The sequence below is a fragment of the Rutilus rutilus genome (genome assembly GCF_951802725.1).
Source record: "Rutilus rutilus genome assembly, chromosome: 16".
Taxonomy (NCBI): Eukaryota; Metazoa; Chordata; class Actinopteri; order Cypriniformes; family Leuciscidae; genus Rutilus; species Rutilus rutilus.
Window position 1 is genome coordinate 24,225,118 of NC_140224.1, and position 17,372 is coordinate 24,242,489.

A 17,372-nucleotide genomic window follows, 5' to 3' on the forward strand; every position below is an offset into this window, starting at 1 on the left:
GGGGCTGAGCTTTCAAAGAAATCATGCAGGGGGACTGCCTGTCGAGGTGGAATTGAATGTTTTTGCCGTTTAGTGACTGTTTAGCATTTAATTTCGCACGTGACACTTAATGAGCCCAGCCCTTGCTCTGATCTCTCGGTGTTAGCTGAATTGAGAATTAATTGCGTTCGTCCTCTCTCTCTCCTCCTATACTCTCTGCTCATGACTCGGTTTTTAGTCTCCTTTTCGACTTTCTTGTTTAAGCCTACACGCTGACCTCTTGTGGAGTGGCGCTCGTCCTGAAAGCAGGGATTGGTGCGTTCTGTCAATCCTGAGCTCTGTGTATTAGCATACGTGCGGTTTTTCCACCTGTGGAGTGTTTTAATATTTTCACCTTGATATATGGACCCAGCACATCAGGCACATTATTGACTTAAAGCAACCATAATGAAGCTTGGACATATTCACTTAACTGTATATTAATAGAGAGACAGTAAATGCAATGAATGTCATTGGCTTTGCTTTGTGAAACAGCTGGAGGCTCTTTGAAACATCGTCATTATTAAAGTCATCATGTAAACATCTCATCTTTAATTATGATGTGAATGGATTTAGTGCTTTGCGCAATACGACATCTGCTACCAGCATAAATTGGCATTAACACCCCTGAAATCTCGCCCAGCTGTTGTGCCACCTCTGTTTGATGTGTTTCCTGGTTAGTGGCAGTGTTTTTTGTTCATTTATGTTATTTTTTATGACATCAGTCTTGAGCTCTGAGGTCATTCTTCACATTCAGTTATAACCTCCATGTTGGCATTCCATGGCGTGCATCTATTATACACTAGTTTTGTGTTGAATGCCTTGACGAATTCAGTTCTTATTCCTCTGTGAAGCTTTTGTCTCTCACTTTTTTCTCCATTCTTTTCATTTTGAGAAATGCTTGGTTTCATCTCCATTATAAAAATGCAAAAAGGTTCATACTCATAAAGAGTTTATTAATCTCTCAGAAATCATAGGAATAATTAACTATTTCAGAGCAGATTGGTAAACATAGGCATATATCATCATATACATATTTCATATTTCAAAATATTCTGGCCATATTCTGGAATATTCTGGCCATTCATTTCAAAATATTATGAAAGCAAATGACCACTTGGGCTCCAAAATGACAGAAAAAAACACCACTGTAAAAGTATAATGAAGGTGGTCAATCCTGCTCCTTCTGAAGCAATACTATAGCTTTGTGTGAAAGACACACATTATTCATTACTAATCTTGAGAGTTCATGAGAAGTAGTAGCAATGTCGATTTATGAACAAATCTTTCTCTTGAGTCACATCTGTTCAATGAATCAGTTGATTCGGTTCACAAAATGGACTGAATGTTTCATTCACAAATCAAACTGATCCGATTTGCATGTCCAACTGACAAACTAAATGATCGCCACAGTTTACAGTTTAAATTTTGACTTTAAATTTGGGTTTAAAATGTACTGAAATCTGCTCCTCATACAATGCTAGTGTAGTCATTAGAATTCCCTTTATGATGCTTTTATGGTGCTTTGCTTCAGTCTTTTTTTAAACGTGCACCTTTAAGTCATACAGGTTTGAAAAAACATGAGAATAGGTCAATTATGTTTTATATATATTACAAAACAGTAAAATAAAAAAAGGCCTTTATAAGACAAGGTGTTAAAAATGCTAAAAAAAAAGAAGTATTGTTTCAACTTAAAAAAGTATTTGGGCTTCCTTAAAATTGGATATTTGAGTTGACTAAACTTAAAATTTTAAGGCAGAACAAACACTTACTTTTTAAAGTTAAAACTGTTTTTGGGGTTTTTTTTTTTTGCAGTGTACCAAGAGTAAATTTATACCTGCTATTGGAAACAGAAGAGGATGAGGAGTGTTGCAGAAGGTTTATCAATAATGTTACTGATTTTAACAATTTTCTTTTATTTAATCTTGGATATAATTGGTTTTGCATTAATTTCACAATAATCAAAATACTTTAATGTCTTTATTTGTTTAAAAACCTCAACGTGCATGTGAATTTACACATTCATTCTTCAGTGTGTGAGAATTATTGCTCTTAGGATGAACTTTAAAGGAAATTAAGGAAATGAGAAAATGAATGAGAGAGAGAGAGAGAGAGGTTGTACTACAGTGCAAGGACAGGCAGGCCTTTGGCTCTTACTCATGACTGAGCAATAAACATGCCTGAAGCTTCAGTTTCAGGTGCAGATAAAAAAAAAAAAAAAAAACTAATTGCATGGCATTGCCTTTACCCATTTATAAGACAGATTTTAGCATGGAAAAACCTCTTGACGCACACAGAATACATCTCGTTGGTGAAATCCATTGTCATATGGCCATTACCGCTATTAAACAAATTATGCTCTGAACCTTGGCCACATGGATCAAGGTAAACTGCACAGTACCATTAAGCAGCTTGTCCCAATGACAATACTGTTAAACACTGGTTTATGGGCCACTGTTGCAGAAAATCTCACTTCAGACAGGATGAGCTTATGTTTCTCTAAGTAGGCAGCCACAATTTACATTTGCAATGGCCCGGCCAGCCATGCTCAGGCCAGAACAGCATTTTTAAACAAAATAAGATTATCATAGTCACTTCTGATGAGAGGTTTGGATTAATAGCTTTGATTAATAGAATAGCTTTGACAAAGGAGGATTTATTCAATATCATTTTACCTCATTCTCACTAAAACACATGCGTGTGAGCCATATGCTACATGGATCAGTGTGAAATGACAATGGCAGATTAATCTCAGAATTACTGTAAACTGGTATTTTATCTCCGCTCAATTCCAGCCTAACTTATAGTTTCTGAGAAATAAAAAGCATCGTTTTACTCTGTTGACTTCATATAGTAAGTGTTTGCTTTTTAATCATGGTTTAATGTGCATGTGCCTACTGTGTTTCAGACTAGAGGATTGGTTGGTGAAACAAGCAGGGCAGATATAATTATATGCAATAAATATTTTAAATATGAACTGATGAAAATGGTTGGTGGCTGTAGACAGCTGTCCAATATGAATGATTAATTTAGTGCCCAGGTAATGTCTTCTCATCCAGCAAAGCAAGTCACATTCAAACATTCAGATGGCTCAACATCTGCTCTGTGGGAGAGTATTAACACAAGGCAGTCTTTAATTAAATATGTATGGGGTATCTAAAATATGCCATGCAAATAACCTGTCAATTTTGATATCCCATCTATAACTCACTTCTCATTCTCTTCAGTGTTAATGCACGCTCTTGCATCTGCATACACAATTTTTCTCAATTTTTCATTCACAGCATTTATTATGTTTAGGCCTATGTCAAATTTGTGATGCTTTCAAGGGCCATTAGTTGCCAGACTAAGGTATAAAGAATATTCAGCTCATCTGATTACATCTTTGGCACGCAAAGCTACCTCTATTGAAGTGACAAATTAAGAAATTAAAACCAAGCCTTTTGCCAACAGAGGCTGAACTTCAAATAGCCTTCAAATAGGTGACTTGGTTATAATTTATTCAGGCAAAACCAGAAGAAAAAAAGAGAGACGTTTAAAATAAATTGAATTAAAAGCCTTATTCGTTTAAATGTCTGAAGGCCAGCTATCCTTTCCTAGTTTAACCGTGGATGGGTGTTTGTTTAACTGTTGGTCTGCAGATTATGGTAGAATGACTCCTCCCGGCGTCAGAGCTAGAAGCTCAGCACTCTGTGAAGGTGAAGGGCGACTTGTTGCATATGTTGATACCTTGCCGTATTGATGCACAGCACGGAATAATTACGCTACAACGGAACTAATTTCACGAAGAACAAGTTCACCAGGCAAATTTACGTTTCGTGTTTATTTTGTAATTCTGCCACAGATTTGTAAGTGTTGTTAAGCCAACCCACACTGATAAGCTGCCTTAAGCTTTACCGCGTGGATTATTAAGACTTCTCCACCGACGAAAATCCAAAAGTAATCGCAGATTAATTTTGTATCCTGTTATCTGTAACTTTATTAAATGGCTTTGACTGTCGACCTAATGAGTGTTTGCAAGTGTTTGTTTTTGGATGTGACCTTCCCCTTGACCGTATCATTTCAATGTCATTTCAAAATATGGCTATACCTTAATATTTTGTTAGTAGGCTAGGCTATATTTTGTTGTGTGAGTGTGTGTTTGTTAGCTCATTTGGAAAACAACCAATCAAATAAAACATTCAATATTTATTATCCAGATTTTTTTTTTTTAAATCCACATTTAAGAAACTGTTGAAACATCAAATAATATTACTTTATTTCTGCATTAAAATGTTAGTATTTTGTTTTAAGTTGTGCTCCGCTAGTAGCTACTGCAGGACTGCATTGACCATAATATACTAATCCTAAATGTACATCATTCAGTCTCTTGCGACTTTACAAAACGTGCTCCTTAAAGCGCTTTGGTCAATTCTGTGCTCAGTTCGTGTGTAAATAGAGGTTCATATTTGCAGTGAACACGATATTCAACCAATTAACTAATCCTGATGAACAAAGACGTCTCGTTACTTGTCTACGGGGCGCGAGATTAGTGCTTTTGTTTGCAGTTATTATTATGCCAACACCTATAGCCTAGAAGATAATGTTTAAATCTTGCCTTGGAGCAATGCCGTTTTTAAAATCGTTCAAAACGGATAGGCCTATTATTATAGCGCCAGTTTTTTTCTTTCTTTTTTTCTTACTAATAGCCAATTAATCACAAATGATAACTTTGCAAACATCACCCCCCTTTTAACTGTACACATTCATCTTTAATGTAAGACTGTGGTTTGCCCACTGGAGAGAAGGCCATTAAGCGCTAAACCGCAGGATAAACAGACAATTAGGCCAAATGAATTAACTTGTTTGTGGCATTAATTACACGCTTTGTGCAAACAAAAAGCCTTGTGAAAGAATGTTATTTGACTCAGGCCTAACAAGCCGATCTTGTTTCCTCCTGATATTTTATCTTGCCGTTTAAATTGATAAGGAGACAAAATAACTAATAGCCCATTAATTACACGGAATACGCATTATGTCAGGCTAATAAAAACGCGTTAAAATATATTTATACTAAGATATATTATACAAATATATTTGTACAGATTGAAAAAAGAGCGTAGATGCTTCTGTAAAAGGCTAAATATTTTAAACATTGTACAAATAAATAAGTTTTTTTTTTTTTTGTCTTCAATGGATAAATTCTATAGGCTGTTTATTATGTTAACGCCTTTTTAATCGTAGTATTGTCTGGAAGAAGAAAAAAAGTTGCACGTGCACTAACAACTGTAAACTAATTTTTAAATTTAAATTTAATTTATAATTAGGCCTATTATAATATTTTTTTCACAAATTCAATTAAATAATTACATCACTCCTTCTACGTTATATAAATACTTGGTAAGTAATTAAACGATGTGTTAGCCTATTTATTTGTTGACTAGCTCGTCAACTTTCACACCCATTCGCGGAAGCATACTCGCACTAATATAGCAATATTCTACCTATTAATCCTCCTACCGTCGAGTGAACTGGCGCGCCATTCGCCTGCTTGAAAACATCCCGCAGTGAGTGGCCAGTTCTGATTGGAGCGACGATAAAACCCTGCGCGCAAAGCGAATGTGCAAGAAGGGCAGCGCGCACTGGCTAATGACGGGCAAGCTTGACAGTGATTGGCAGGGCTGCCATGACAACCACAGCACGACTCAGGGAAGACCAATAGAAAAGCGAAACAAAATGTTTCACCGTTGCACTCGAAGTTGATTAAGGGTAGATATTACGCGTTCGGTGGCACTGCAGCGATAGCAGCGCAAACACCACGTCAGTTTTGCCGTATTTCCCCCGTCTGTTTGTGTCTGTCCGGCGACTCCATGGTGTTCAGGTCTCCTTTAGAGCTTTATCCCTCACATATTTTCCTGCCCAATTTTGCGGATCGCCCTCTGCTTCTAGCGGGCAGCATTCCCAGAGCGAGGTCCCCGGAGGACTTACCGATGTTTCAACTGCCCACCCTAAACTTCTCGGCGGAACAGGTGGCCAGCGTGTGCGAGACGCTGGAGGAAACAGGGGACATCGAGAGACTCGGACGTTTCCTTTGGTCCTTGCCCGTGGCACCCGGAGCCTGCGATGCCATCAACAAGCACGAGTCCATCCAGCGAGCCCGAGCGGTGGTCGCATATCACACTGGAAGCTTCCGTGAATTGTATCACATTCTGGAAACCCACAAGTTCACTAAAGACTCTCATGGAAAGCTGCAAGCGATGTGGCTCGAGGCGCACTACCAAGAGGCAGAGAAGCTGCGCGGTCGTCCCCTCGGACCCGTTGATAAATACCGGGTCCGCAAGAAGTTCCCCTTGCCACGGACCATCTGGGATGGCGAACAGAAGACGCACTGTTTCAAGGAACGAACGCGAGGCTTGTTGAGGGAGTGGTACCTACAGGATCCTTACCCCAATCCGAGCAAGAAAAGGGAACTGGCACAAGCCACTGGACTGACTCCCACTCAAGTGGGCAATTGGTTTAAAAATCGGAGGCAAAGAGACAGGGCGGCAGCTGCCAAAAACAGGTCAGTTTAATGGTTTCGACTGAAATCGGGGAGGAAATAAAACGAATACTTGTATTGATATAAAGAAATAGACGGCATAAGCTGTCACCGAGTCTGAATGATGAGCTCGATCTTGGTTAAAAGAAATCGAGCACATTTTTTTTTTTTTTCATTTAGGCGATATAAATAAACAAAAGCAGCAGTTTGCTGTTTTTTTTTTTTTTTAGCATAAAAGAAGTTCAGCCAATCTCTAAGACTGAATTGTTAAATCTTTAGAGGGAATTTTAAGGCGTAAAGGGTAAATGTGTAGCTCTTTGCTAATTAAGAAAAAGGAAATCATCAGTGATATATAAAGCAACAAAAAAAATTCACATTTCGTTATGATTATTATTATTATTCCCCAGACACATTTTTTTAATTTCTTCACCTTATTTGTGAATAAACACGTTTCATAGAAATATTAAAATACAAGTCAATATACATATAATATAAATATTGTTAATATAGGCCTATATATATAGGCCATACAGTTTTTTGAAACATGTATATTTGGCAGCGTATTGCTGGTGTTTTATTTAATTCACTGTAGGTTGTTTCAACACAAATTTGGGTCAAATATGGACCAACCTAGCCATTGGGTTAAATTTATGAATACAATTTTAACCCAATAGTTGAGTTTGTCCATATTTGACCCAAATTTGGGTTAAAACAACCCAGCATTTTTTTAAATGTTGCAAAACAAATTGACCAAATACAAACAGAAATGTTCATGTAGTGTAAACTGGTATAATCAAACAGGCTTCATATATCAACTTCATGTATAAAATATAATTAAGGATGTCTAGAGCTCATAATAAGCAGTTCTGTTCACAAATAACACAATTTAAAAATGAATTTTAATGAATATAAATGACCACTTCATAAACACAAACGCTTGTCTACAAATATAAACCACATTATATAATCAGTGACTTATTGGTGTTATCCTCTCACATTTCATTGATCAAAATTCGGGTTTGTTATTATTAGAGAGTGTAACACGTCGAATAGGCTACTTCAGTCTGTGATGTAGGCTATGTACTGAAAATGATGTTGCATAAATAATCTTAATTTCTAAACACTTGTGTTTTTTTAGGCTTCAGCATCACGGACTGGGTCAAAGCGGCCTGCGCTCCATGTCGGAGTCCGGGTGCACACCTCACAGCTCGGCCGAGTCCCCGTGCGCGGCCGCCAGTCCCACCACCAGCGTCTCCAGTATGAATGAACGAGGCGACGGCGGGACCATCCTCTCAGTTACAGACAGTGACTCTGATTTCGATGTATGATGCACCGTCAGACAAATATGGAACATTTTTGCCCAGAGAAAAATGAACTAGTGAGAAAATGTGGGCAACATGAGGACCGGCCATTTTGCCACCTTGTGTTTGACAAAAGCATGCTGTTTTTCCAGCGCTTCAACGGACTGACGCCCTTTCCTTTCATTTCCAAGGCCTACGCGACCATTTTGCATGTTCATTTGTGAATATTTTGCATTTTTAAAAGGCATTTATGAAGTGGAGTCGGAGAAAGTAGAACTCGATGCTCAAAGAAATGAGTGAACCGGAGAGGCAATTTTGTTATTTTGTGTTTATCAGACAATCGTTCAAGTCAAAAGCACCTTTATTCCCCATCGTCTTTTACTCGGCAGCAGATGTTCATACTAATTTTATCTCGAGATTTCTATTGAATTGTCCATGTCTGATTCAAAGTTTTCCTTAGGTCTAGGCTTGTCTAGATAGGTATGCTTGTATGATATCGCAATTACGCCACTCTCTTTCCTGCAAATTTCTTTATGTTGTGTCCATAAAGCGTGAGTAACTGTCTGTTAAGTGCTTGGAGATTTTAAGTGTCTATTCATTATGCTCGTTTTTATACTGTAAATTGGTTAATGGCGCTGAAAACACAGTGTTATGGGTCACTTTTATGCAAATAAATATAATTTAATATAACGACTATCAGAATATTATTTGTTTATTTAACAAGTTGGCATTGTATTATGTCAGAAAATACAGAAAAATTATATTCTGTACATTAGTGTCTTGTTCGGTTTTTTTTTTTTTTTTTTCAGGAGTGTGAATGTTTGTCTGAGCGAGAACATAATTCCAAACAAATCGTACTCAAAAAAGAAAGAGGTGAAGAATAAGGGTTCTTTTTTTATTTGTTTAATTAAAAAAATGTTTCCGCATTTTTCTTATTAGTCTATTATTATTATTATTATTATTATTACGTTATTATTACTATTGTAGAATTGCACATTGGCGCAAACGGTTTTGAAATAACATGAATTTTATTTCCAGTAGTAAATCGAATGGGAGAGCTTACAGCTTTCGTGTTGCCAGTAATTGTGCGTTTTTTGATAATCGATAATTGTCGAAAATGTTTAGGTAGAGAGCAATAAAAATTATATAATAGTAAGCCTAAATCATAACAAATTTCTGTTGGCTAATTTACGCCCGCTTCTAACTGGTGATGTAAGTTTGTTTTATAGTAGTGTACAGCCTAAATAAATTGAAAAAGCGGAGACTTTATTTTTATCATTGTTTTTAAAATAAAATAAAATAAAAAATAAGAATAAAAAAACAATTTTTGTATTCTTAGGCTATACATCAGGCCATCTTAAGTCTACTAAAACCACATTACTATTCCAAGGAACTTGTCACTTATCACCTCAATGTTCAAACGTCATTTATCTGCCTAATAGTCCCATCATTCAATTTCAGTCTTCTCTCTTACTACGACCATGAGGGTAAATAACAAGAGGATGGTTTGTTTGTAGTTTCCTAATAGCATTCCATATAAGAGAAAGAATGTGTCGTTTACTGTGAGAGGATTTCTGTTCCCTCTTCTCCCCTTTGATTTGATCGCTTAACTGAGCACAACTTTTTATTCGTGTTTATTCACGCGGCAGTTCCCCTTGACCTGGATTCATTGTGCTGCATTGAGCTGCGCTATAAAATAAACGCGACGCACCTCTTTAGCACACCAGAAGTGCAATTTAGTGCAATTTCAAGGTTACACTTAGGCTATTAAGTATAAACTTAACATGTTAATAGTGAAGTAAATGGACTAGTATTTTACCTCACTGCAAAAAAAACCTATTGTTGGTTTAACTTAAAAAAGTAGGCTAAATCTTCTTGCCTTAAAATTTTGAGTTCATTAAAATTAAGAATTTGAGTTAATGCAATCAAGGAGACTGGTTTAATCAACAGAACTCAAAATTGTTGTTATCTGAAACATTAATTATCTAAGTTGATTTGACGAAATAAAAAACGTTGAGATAGCAAATGATGAAAATATTTTTTTTTACAGTGTAACCTAAATCTGCTTAACAATGTTTTGTTAACTTGATTTAATAGCCTGTTATATTAATCAATTAATGAACCAACCAACCAATTAAGGGTAATTTGATGACATGTAATACATCTGTGTTTAATAGTCTATGCGTAAACAACCTTTCAGCAACCACCCAAATCACAAGCTCGCCAACAGAAGTTACTTTAGCCTGAGGAAGCAACTATAGCAACAGTAGGCTACACCAATCGAGCTACTTCCGTTTAGATCATTATCAGACGGTAAGTCTACAAAACTTAAGTAGCCCTTGTCATTATCACTTATTATAGGTTTACAAATTACCACAACACATGTAATAACTAAAACTGAAGTGTTTGTTTGGGCCTACTCTTTAACATAGCCTAGGTGAGAGTTGGAAAACATGGGGCGACAACAGAATAATGTTTGCGCCTGACTGAGGAATCTCAACAAACTAAGAATGAAAAACTAAACATAACAACACATTTTATAATTCGCACACTGACATGAGGGTGAACGCCAGTAATAAGATGTCGGACCTTAAATGGGTAGTTCACCCAAAAATGAAAATGTTGTTACTTAGCCTATACTCAACCTCAAGTTGAGTTTTTTTCTTTCTTCTGTTGAACACAAAAGAAGATATGTATAAAGAATGTTGAAAAACACTATGGCGGTCAATGGCTATCGTCAACTGCCTGGTTACCAACATTCTTTAAAATATCTTCTTTTGTGTTCAACAGAAGAAAGAAACTCATACAGGTTTGGAACAACATGAGGGTGATTAAATGGTGACAACATTTCAATTTTGGGGTGAACTATCCCTTTAAATTTGCAAATATGCAAATGACACCGCGGCCTATCTACACAGCTGCTCAGCAAAATAACGTTTCATGCCGATGAACAAGAATAAGCTACTACTTTTTGTGACAGTTTTGCATGTACCTCGATAAAGCACATGTGTTTTATGGAGTGATATGCATATTCTTTGTCATTAAGTAAATGTTTACTCAGCTCTTCAGCCCAAACCTTCTCAGCTGAACACACGCTGTATGGCTCAAAATACATTTTAAACAATTAAAACTGTCGAATGAAACAAATTTATTAGACAGTGAATTTGTTAGCAACATAGAAAGGAACTGTTTAAACGAGATGTAAAGCTTTACTAAGAGTAGGCTATAAATCGATAGACATGTCGTGAACTTGTCTTCCAATAGAAAGCCGTTACATGTGTGTGCTTATGGCGCCATCATGTGGTGAATATTAGATAAAACAATCTAAAGGAAGCTATAGAAATTTTACAGTTTCTGTGTTTATTTGCATGACTAATAAAGACTGTAGGCTATACATATTTAATTATTTAGCTATAGCTAGTACATTATTATACAAGTAGCATATGTATAGCCTATTAATGTAGGCTATTAAATACATATAGCGTACAGTCAGTTTATTAATCATGTAAATAAACACAGTAAATAAACACAGAAACGGAATAATAATCTATTTTGTAGATATAGCTGCTTTGAAACAATCTCTATTGTATAATGTGCTTTATAAATAAAGGTGACTGACTATAGTAATATTTACACTTTGTTATAACAAACCACGTTGTAACTTTGGCACCACAGTTATTTACTTAAAACATATATTTTTTATTTTTATTTTTTTTAGTAGGTTGAAATTAGTGAAACTGTGAAGTCGATATAGCCTTGAAAAAAGAAAAGAAATGTAGCCTATTGTTTGTAATGCAGATGTGGGCCTTTTTAAGGAAAAATATTTATCATGATTTATTCTCATTTAAGATGTTTTAAGAAACAGTTTAAAGTTTTTTTTGAATAAAATATATACATATTTCCCCCTTGTTTTCACCTCTGCATAATTTATGCTTACTTTGATGCTAATAATAGTAACTACTTCTAGATGAGATTGTCTTTATAGTGCAGTGCCTTCACAGGAAACCATGTGACCTTGTGATATTTGAATATTATTATTATTTCACAAACAAACTTATAACAGTGAATAAATACATTTGTATGTGAGTGTTGTGTCCCTCACATTCTTTTTTTTCTCTCATTCCTCCTCCCCTCCTCCCTTCTGGGCAGGTTCAACTCTTCAATAGGCTAACCTGACATGTTGCCTGTTGATAATATACAGTGCTTAAATCTGCATTACTCTATGTACTTTTTTCTTTCACCACTTTCAGAATGTATTTGAGCATTAATATTTCTAAAACCCTTTTTTTCCAAAGTTATAATCATTTTTATTTTATTACATTCCAGAAATAGCTTTCAGCGCCTCAATGATGGAGTTTAATTTGGGCTATTTCAAGTTATTTTCACGCTGAGGAGACTTTTAGACGCGATGTGCACAAATGTTGTGCTGGTTTGGGGAATCGTTATTCCTTTCTATAAAAACGTCCGGCAATAGTTAAGATGATCTCGGTAGTGATTTTTAACTTGATGGAACTTAGCAGGTTTAGGCTGCTTACAATGTCATACCGTCACCAATAGGCGGCAGTACATGTCCATAATTTCGGCTTCAACAAAACTATAGGCCTAACAAAAAAGTGAAAAGTGAAAAAAGTTGCAAAAATGGCCTATTCTCTATAAAAAGTAAAAGTTTATTTGTAGGCCTATGGTATACAGATTATCTATTATAAACGGCTTTATTGCTGCCTTCGTTTTTAAAGTCAAAGTTGTGATAAAGTTGCATTCTGCAGCGATAAGTTCATTGCTACTTTTTCGACCACGCTGAATTTGACTGAAGAAAAATGTACGAAGAACTTGTATAAAATTGTATTAAAGACAAATTATTGTGAGACGGAAATAAAATTGTTATAAATAAAGATGTGTGAACAGGTGCGTATGTTTTTGGGATAGCACTGCACTTTACCAGATCATAAAGTTATGCTAAATTGAACATGGCCAGTCATGCCATTTATCAAGAATATTAAGTATGCAAAATGCAAACAAGAAAGAAAAGAATAGGTTTATTTAACCAAACGTGACAAAACGTCATGCGTTATAAAAGACCATCCAAGTTAAAGCGTTTTATTTGTTTGTTTTCTGCATAGGCCTATTGGCTACTGTATTAATGATGGTTGCATTTATTTAATTGCATTAATGAATCAGCAAAAGAGATTTTCCTCGAGGCTATTAATATTGACAAATAAAGTGCAGTGACCATAAATTAGACCACGAACATATTGTTCAACCGCAAGGACACAACACATTTTGACTTTATTAAATATATATTTTATTAGGTCATTTTATAGCTAGACATATCAAAAACTATCCCTTGATTACACTGAATTGTTACAATAATTTCTGATGGAAACATTGTTCTTGACGTATAGGACCATAATCGTCTGGTAGTTCTGGGAATTTGTTTGGCTAATGTCCTCTACTCTTGACTAATAAAATGTTTGGTATGATAACGAGGCTAGTAATTGGTGGGAGAGTCAAAGAAGTTGTGTTTTATTCCTTATGATCCAAGTTCCACCAGGCTGGCCGTCATGGTGTGGAGGAGGCCGTCGTGCATGGAGAAGTGATGGTGGCTCTGGGAGTCTGAGCCGCTGACGGGGATGATGGAGGCGCTGGGCCCGGGCGGAGGAGCAAAGCTGTGCAGAGGGGGCAGACCTGAACTGGGACCCATGAGGATGGCTGGGCTCATGGAGCTGTGATCCGGAGTCGCCGCGGGAGATTTGTCGTCCTCTGAACTTTCACATAGAGATTTGTTTTCGTGAGAGGTGAGTGGGTTGTGGCCGCTTGGATTTGCACCATCGTTTTCTCTGTTGGAGCAGATCATTCAAATTCGTTAGCAGGACGGCAGACACAAAAATAACCGCTTACGCTTGCACATACAAACACCCGGATTGTGCATAATTAAATGTAGCAAATAAAATGTATGATACTTTTATTTTTCAGTATTAGGAGGACATTATAGGCATTTTTAAATTTTAAGCAAAAGCTCTATTTAGGCTAAATTAATTATAAGAACTATACTTAACAATTAGTAATTATATGATTGTGAAAAGTCCGTCTTAAGCACCTTCTTTTGCTCCGTTCCTCAATACTTTTACTGAGTTGAGATTTTCAAATTACACATTTAAATCAGAAGATTTTAAAAGAAAAATAACCTAATATTAAATATCCTTATCTATATTTTAATAATAGGCTATAAAATGGATAATATGAATAGGCTATTATTTGTATTTAGTTTTACTTTATTTTTTATTATTTTTTAGGCATAGTTATTTTGTGTGGTCAAATAATCACTTTTGCGTCACTCATTGATTAAAAAGACAGGTGAAAAAACAGCATACATTTTCGTGCACTGATGTCGGAACTTTATAGAATGTTCTCTTTGCGGTTATAGGCCTACATATTTTCTAAAAGTCCAAAATTGTTAATTGATTGTCTTTATTAGCCATTTTTATTATTACCACCAAGGACTCTAATGAATGTAATTTCTTTACATGTTTTACATATTTTATATGGCCATTGTAATTTTGCATATTGATCAGAAAGATAACAGCTTGTTAAAAGTCTTGAGCGTAATGGTGTTCTTCCTACCTTTCCTTTGCTTCTGCGGCACGATCCCTCTGCCTTCTGTTCTTGAACCAGTTGCTGACCTGCGTCGTGGTGAGCCCCGTGGCCTCGGCCAGTTCTCGCTTCTCTCTCGGAGAAGGATACGGGTTGTGAGTGTACCACTCTTTAAGCACACATCGGCTCTTCTCCTTAAAACAGTAGCTCGTCTCCTCTCCATCCCAAATGCTGCGAGGCAGCGGGAACTTTCTGCGCACTCGGTACTTTCCCACTGCGCCCAGAGGACGACCGCGCAATTTCTCCGCTTCGACGTAGTGAGCTTTCAGCCAGAGCTGTTGCAGTTTAGGGTGGTTGTGCGGAGAAAACTGGGTGCTCTCTAATACTTTGTAGAGCTCCCTGAAGTTGCCTCGATGGAAAGCAACCACGGCTTTCGCTTTCAATACGCTCTCGTTTTTGTGGAGGTGCTCACAAGCAGGTAAGGACCACAGAAAGCGTCCGAGACGTTCGATACTCCCACCTTGCTGAAGGACCTCGCAAACGCAGGCAACCTGCTCTTGGGTAAATCCAAAAGTTGGTGGCAAAGACATAGTTGAGGGCAATGGGATACTTGATGTCCTGTGCGTATCTCACCCACTCTTAATGTTGTTGTTTTTTTAAGGTGATATCCACTTTGGAAACTCAAGCAATGAAGTTCCTCCAACTGAAGAGTTTCAGTTCTTGATGTACATTTTCCATGGATAAAAAAAGTCCAAAGTAAAAACAAAAGAAACAACTAGCAGTTTGAGTGAGCGTGTTGCATTGCTCAATCACATTAGTTGCAATATCATGACGCGCTAATCATTACGCGCTCTCGTTGTGCGCAATAGATTGTTTCCTCGACTGTCCTTAGCTATCAGCCCGCCCTCTGGTTATCATATCTCTTACAGACTCAATAGTGTGTAAGGACGGCTAGCGCATCCTCCTGGGGAATCATACGGGCAAGTGTGGAGAGAAGTTGTGTAGCAGAAACTGACCCTGCCTCTTGGATATAGAGTGGCACTTGGATGACATGCACCTCGGGGGAAGGAGTGCGCGCAACACACTCCAAAAACAGACACTGCCGTGCACTATTATAATCACAAAATAAGGGGAAATCTAGCTATAGCTACAGTGACATGTTTTTGTTATCATTAACAAAAAGTTTTGTGGGGAAACTACTGCCCTTTTGATATACTGTAGTTTCATTTCATCATCAGGCGAGACATTAATACTGCATTTACGTCATTTTCTAAACTAATACGGAATCATAAATATATTAAAAGATTTGTGCAAGTTTGCAAATATGCAAATATAAACATAAAGTAATTGTGGGAAACAAAGTAAATCGGAGAAAACCATTTAAATATCTCTTCGAGTTAATTATTTTATTAGTAATGGATGTCTGGCACCAGTGGTTTGCTGGATTGATGTTTGTGACGAGAAGTCTCTGGTGTCGTGTATCTGACGAGTTATTTTGGAATGTAACGCGACTCCAGCGTACTTTTTCATATGGACATTGTAATTCTAGCATTTGGTTCCAGAGGGACACAGATATTTGGCAAAATCGTTTTATGGGGAGCTAATATATTCTGTTCTCACCGAGTCATGAAAATAATTTGATGTTAGTTTGCATATGAAAGCAAAACATATTAGGCCTTTTTAGATCGAATATGCTGCTCAGTGGTATTAATATATTTTATTGCTTTACAAAATATAGTAGTCATAAAACTATTACTGTAACTATTAATGCATTTTAAATGGAATTCACATCTTAAAATATAATGGTTCTCCACTGGTTATTTTAAGGTTCAGCAAAAAAAAAAAAAAAAAAAAAAAAGGTCCTCATCAAGCACAATTTTATTCATTTTATTATTTGGTTCTATTGAGATTAAAAAACAGTTTTTGACGTTACATTATAGGTCCTTCAGATCAGTGTTAGAATAAAGGGTTTCTTTTTTATAACCTTAATTATACGATTTTTAAGTGCTTTTTTAAGAAGCAGAAAAAGTAACTAGTAACCATATATCTCACATATCTTTATGCATTCAGAACAGTGGTCACGTATTTCCCATTAGTACCTTTAAATTTGCATGGCATGTTTCAGGTTTACATTGTGGCATAGGCTATTGTATTACGTATTTTACATGTCTTTTTGTAAAAAAAAAAAAGTCCACACCCATCTCAACAGCCCACCGACTCACATGCTCATACACACGTGTACACACAGACGTAAAGGGTTGAGTTTTCAGTAAAAGGACCTGATTGATTATACATGGATGGGATCATTTTTCCAGTGAAGGGGAGGAGGTGTCTGAGCAGCCGTTAGCCAGTCTGAGACCGCCACAGCAGCAGAGATGGACGATGGAGGACGTTCAGTAAGTGCCTTCAGCTCACAGCACGACAGAAGGAGTCAGTTCAAGTCCATTTTGAAAGCCATTCTTTATTCAGGCGAGCTGCTTCACGCTAGCTTTGCTGTGTCATTCTAAACCCTGCATCAGAGACAGTGAGCCGAGCTTGGCTGCTGTCTGGGGCTCCAGCCTCTGACCTTGATGATGGAGAAGTGAGGAGATGATGGAGACGATGTTTGCCTGCTCTTAGAGGACTAGCTCTTTAATGAACGAATTACTGTGCACAGATTGCCGGTTTCTCCTATAAGGATAGTTTACCCCAAAATGAAACTTCTGTCATCTGCCTCATCTTCAAGTCGTTCCAAACCTGTATGACTTTATTTATTCTGCAGAACACAAAAGAAGACATTTTGAATAATGTTTCAACTGTTTCTGTCCATACAGTGAAAGTAAATGGGGTCCAAAACTACAATGGACGCCAGTGACTTATGGACAAAATGAAATTTTTCTTAATCTTCATACAGGTTTGGAACAACATGAGTGAATAATGATAAACTTCCCATTTTTGGGTGGACT

At 36.8% G+C, this 17,372-nt stretch overlaps 2 protein-coding genes across 2 annotated transcripts; one reads left to right on the forward strand and one right to left on the reverse strand.

Moving 5' to 3' along the window:
* Positions 1 to 5,688: 5,688 nt before the first annotated feature.
* six3b (SIX homeobox 3b) lies at positions 5,689 to 8,609 on the forward strand. Its single transcript, XM_084434380.1, has 2 exons — positions 5,689 to 6,559; positions 7,674 to 8,609. The coding sequence occupies exons 1-2, from the start codon at positions 5,868 to 5,870 to the stop codon at positions 7,861 to 7,863; spliced, it is 882 nt and encodes a 293-aa protein (XP_084290506.1). The 5' UTR covers positions 5,689 to 5,867; the 3' UTR covers positions 7,864 to 8,609.
* A 4,607-nt stretch (positions 8,610 to 13,216) lies between these two features.
* six2b (SIX homeobox 2b) lies at positions 13,217 to 15,426 on the reverse strand. Its single transcript, XM_084433506.1, has 2 exons — positions 14,458 to 15,426; positions 13,217 to 13,673 (listed from the first exon to the last, which is right to left on the reverse strand). The coding sequence occupies exons 1-2, from the start codon at positions 15,015 to 15,017 to the stop codon at positions 13,367 to 13,369; spliced, it is 867 nt and encodes a 288-aa protein (XP_084289632.1). The 5' UTR covers positions 15,018 to 15,426; the 3' UTR covers positions 13,217 to 13,366.
* Between the last annotated feature and the right edge of the window lie 1,946 nt (positions 15,427 to 17,372).

What these genes read in the sequence shown, in the direction of transcription:
- six3b (XM_084434380.1), top strand. Translation starts at nt 5,868, where the DNA reads ATGGTGTTCAGGTCTCCTTTAGAGCTTTATCCCTCACATATTTTCCTG. An exon ending in GCGGCAGCTGCCAAAAACAG is followed by an intron (nt 6,560 to 7,673) that starts GTCAGTTTAATG and finishes GTGTTTTTTTAG; the next exon opens with GCTTCAGCATCACGGACTGG.
- six2b (XM_084433506.1), bottom strand. Translation starts at nt 15,017, where the DNA reads ATGTCTTTGCCACCAACTTTTGGATTTACCCAAGAGCAGGTTGCCTGC. An exon ending in GCCGCAGAAGCAAAGGAAAG is followed by an intron (nt 13,674 to 14,457) that starts GTAGGAAGAACA and finishes CTGCTCCAACAG; the next exon opens with AGAAAACGATGGTGCAAATC.